Here is a 3,994-nt window from a genome sequence, read left to right as displayed (position 1 = left end):
AATCAAGGAACAAATGAACGAACAAATGGTTAGCTAAATGATTGAACGATTGGTTGAATAAATGAATTAACTAATTAATTAATCAATCAATGATTTAATGAATGAATAGAATGAATCAATTAATGGAAGAAAAATTTGAAAGATAGTGATAAAATGGATTATTGAATGAGAAAAATAAAAAAAAGAAACTAAACCATAATTCAAAAACCGTCGTTGTTGTTTTCTTCGAATTGTCATCTGAACGATCATCATGAGAACACCATCTGAAACGTGCTGACGCCCACCACTGCCCACCTCTCATCATTCTGTAGACAAGTTTTTTTATTAGCGTATTAGTAAATCAAGGAACAAAGGAACGAACGAATAAATGATTAACTGAATGATTAAATAATTAGTTAAAAGAATGAATAGAATGAATTAACGTCAATTAATGGAAGAATAATTTGAAAGATTGAGTGAAAAAATGAACGAATGAGAAAAATAAAAAAAAGAAACTAAACCTTACTTCAAAAATCGTCATTACTGTACTCCATTGCACCGACCACCACATTCAGGTCGGCACACAAGATTTCATCCGAACTTTTGAATGTCAGTCGAACAGCCAACGAGCTGATTCTTCCTACACCACCATCCTGAGAACACCATTTGAAACGTGCTGACTCCCACCACTGCCCACCTCTCATCAATCTGTAGACAAATTTTGTTATTAGCGTAGTAGTAAATGAAGGTTAGAATCTTAGAAGAAAATATTATAAAATAAAAATATCGGCAAATAAATAATATCTTAAAATAACAAAGAGAGTAAAATGTAAAAAAACTTACCGTCGTCCATTCGACAAAGGCAGAATGTTAAATGCGGTCCGGTTCCTACGTTGTCCTCCAAAAATGGTGCCAGTCCTCCTCGAGGTTGTTGTTGAAACACAGCCCGTGTTGATGGAGAAAGATAAAGAGAAGATTCTCATCAGAAAGCTTAGCGGTGCCTGCATCTCAAATTGCTTAATAAAAATAATCCTATCTACCTATTCAATTACCTTAACTAATCAACATTAAATTGCTAATGGTACGATAGTCGAAAGGTCCCCTTCATTCTCCCTCCTTGCACAGAGGTTCACCGACAGCCAGGGCACCGGATAGTAAACCATTGCCGTGCGGATAGTAGACTATTGCCGTGCGGATAGTAAACCATTTGCCGTCCGGAAGCCGTGCGGGTAGTAGACTATGGCCATGCCGCATAGTAAATCATTACCGTGCAGATAGTAAACCATTGCCGTCCGGATAGTAAACCATTGCCGGTTCACCACTGGCCACCAAGGCTTACCTCTGACAAGAGACTTTGAAATCCAGAGTCAATCGGCTATCGTACCCTCAACTTACCTATTCATTACAATTAAGCCCTAGCTTACTTAAAATTACAAAACTCAAGAGCCCAATTCATTTAGCCAATCGGCACCCACCCCACCACCTACGTAATGCCTTGGGCTCCAACTTAGTAATAATAATATAAAACTTAAACCCTAAATCTATTAATGAGTATGTGTTACAACGTAGCCTTAACCTACCTATTCATTACATTACGGTCCTAGCTTACCTAAAATTACAAAACTCAAGAGCCCAATTCATTTAGCCAATCGGCGCCCACCCCACCACCTACGTAATGCCTTGGGCTCCAACATAATAATGATAATGTAAAACTTATATTAGCCTACCTATCGATACACTTACAACGTTTTAATTTGCATTACAAGATTGTTCCTAGAATTACATTATTGCCCTTAACTACCTATGAAATTAAATTACTCTCAACCTTAGTAATAATAAATTAGAATGTGTAATGAAAATAAAATTACTCTCAAATACTAACATATGTGTTTATGTATGTACTTGTGTGTGTGTGTAATACGCTGATGCGTGTAATGTGGGTGCAAGAAAAAATAAAAGCGATAAACTTACGCGCCTACCTATTCAGCTACATTAGTGTTGGATGCTTCCTTTCTATCCTACCTACAGTTAAAATTATGCCTATCTAACTTACCTATATAGCTACTTAATGTAATTGTGTGTGTGTGTGTGTGTGCGTGTGAGCATTCTTACTTAATGTTAAATTACAGAGAAAAACAGAAAAAAAGAATAAAACGTATCCCAGCCAAACGTGTATTCTTTGCCACTGAATGAACGAACGTAGCCTGACATCTTCCAAGATGAACTCCTCTTGAAGCTTCAACCTGAATGAAATGAATAAAATGAAAATAGACAAACGAGCCGCGGTGAAACCCGCCAGCAGGAAAAGCCAGCCAACTGGCAAAAAGAGGAACCGTAAAGAAACCTTAAAACTAACCCCAGCCAGGCGTGCATTCTTTGCCACTGAATGAACGAACGTAGCGTGACATCACAACCATTCGGATCCTCCATGATGAACTCCTCTGGAAGTTTCAACCTAAATGAATGAACCTGATTGAACCTAAATAAATGGAAAATCTTATTTATTTAATTAATTAAAATGAAAATAGAGAAACGCAAAGAAGCCGACCGGTCGGCAAAGAAAGAACCTCAAAGAAAGGTATCTATATAGGATTTATGCTCTATATAACTCTATATAACTCTATATAACTCTATATAACTCTATATAACTCTATATAACTCTATATAACTCTATATAACTCTATATAACTCTATATAACTCTATATAACTCTATATAACTCTATATAACTCTATATAACTCTATATAACTCTATATAACTCTATATAACTCTATATAACTCTATATAACTCTATATAACTCTATATAACTCTATATAACTCTATATAACTCTATATAACTCTATATAACTCTATATAACTCTATATAACTCTATATAACTCTATATAACTCTATATAACTCTATATAACTCTATATAACTCTATATAACTCTATATAACTCTATATAACTCTATATAACTCTATATAACTCTATATAACTCTATATAACTCTATATAACTCTATATAACTCTATATAACTCTATATAACTCTATATAACTCTATATAACTCTATATAACTCTATATAACTCTATATAACTCTATATAACTCTATATAACTCTATATAACTCTATATAACTCTATATAACTCTATATAACTCTATATAACTCTATATAACTCTATATAACTCTATATAACTCTATATAACTCTATATAACCATGCATACTACCACATTCAATCAATAAAAAATCCCACAAAAACCAGGAACCACCGCGTACCTGTTGAATGTATGTTGTGAAACAAAACAAAAAAATCACAAAACATAAAACACACCACCAAGTAGAAAAAAAGAATAGAAGTCCCTAACCTACCTATGTAACTAAATTACCTTATGCTCTAGCCTACCTATATAATAAATTAATCTCAATCTCACCTACCTATGTTTAATTAACTTAACTCAAGACTCATGAAGAAAGAGAAAAAAGAGTAAAACAGAACATAAAATACTACCACACAAACAAACATGATGTATGTATGTATGTATGAGCAACCGCTAAAGAACCCACCTAAAATATAAAAAAAATGCAAAATACAAACACACAAACCACAGACATGCAAACTCTATATAACTCTATATAATAAAATAAATAAAAAATAATATAAAAATAAAATAAATGAGATCAGACAGACTGCTTCAAGCGAGGCAGAATGCCTGATCTGATTTTCATGTTTTCTCAGCTCCTATTTATACTCGTTTCAACCATACATTCTCATCATTTCAATCATTCACATCAGTAAAAAACTTATTTAATGTACTAGACTATTAAGCAATCTTAACCACAATGCTAACCGTGCTAAATTGACGTCATCGAACGAACGCCTTCGAAACTTTCTGATTGGCTGGTTGAATCTGCTATATTGTTTTTATATAAACATATAATCCTATTAATTATTTGTATACATGGATTCTAGTCACTATATATAAAAAATATATATACATATATATTATATAAATTCATTATAAAAGCAACAG

General features: G+C 33.0%; 1 protein-coding gene across 1 annotated transcript; it reads right to left on the bottom strand.

Annotated features, from left to right (window-relative positions):
- Window positions 1-506: 506 nt before the first annotated feature.
- Window positions 507-3,689, bottom strand: HELRODRAFT_175410 (hypothetical protein; the record flags this gene model as incomplete). The annotated part of the gene is made up of 3 exons (XM_009022839.1): window positions 507-687; window positions 2,336-2,458; window positions 3,652-3,689. 3 exons carry the CDS (start codon window positions 3,687-3,689, stop codon window positions 507-509), a joined length of 342 nt encoding a protein of 113 aa, XP_009021087.1.
- Between the last annotated feature and the right edge of the window lie 305 nt (window positions 3,690-3,994).

The sequence above is a fragment of the Helobdella robusta genome, assembly GCF_000326865.2.
Source record: "Helobdella robusta unplaced genomic scaffold HELROscaffold_33, whole genome shotgun sequence".
NCBI lineage: Eukaryota > Metazoa > Annelida > Clitellata > Rhynchobdellida > Glossiphoniidae > Helobdella > Helobdella robusta.
This window is presented reverse-complemented; position numbering and strand designations above follow the sequence as displayed.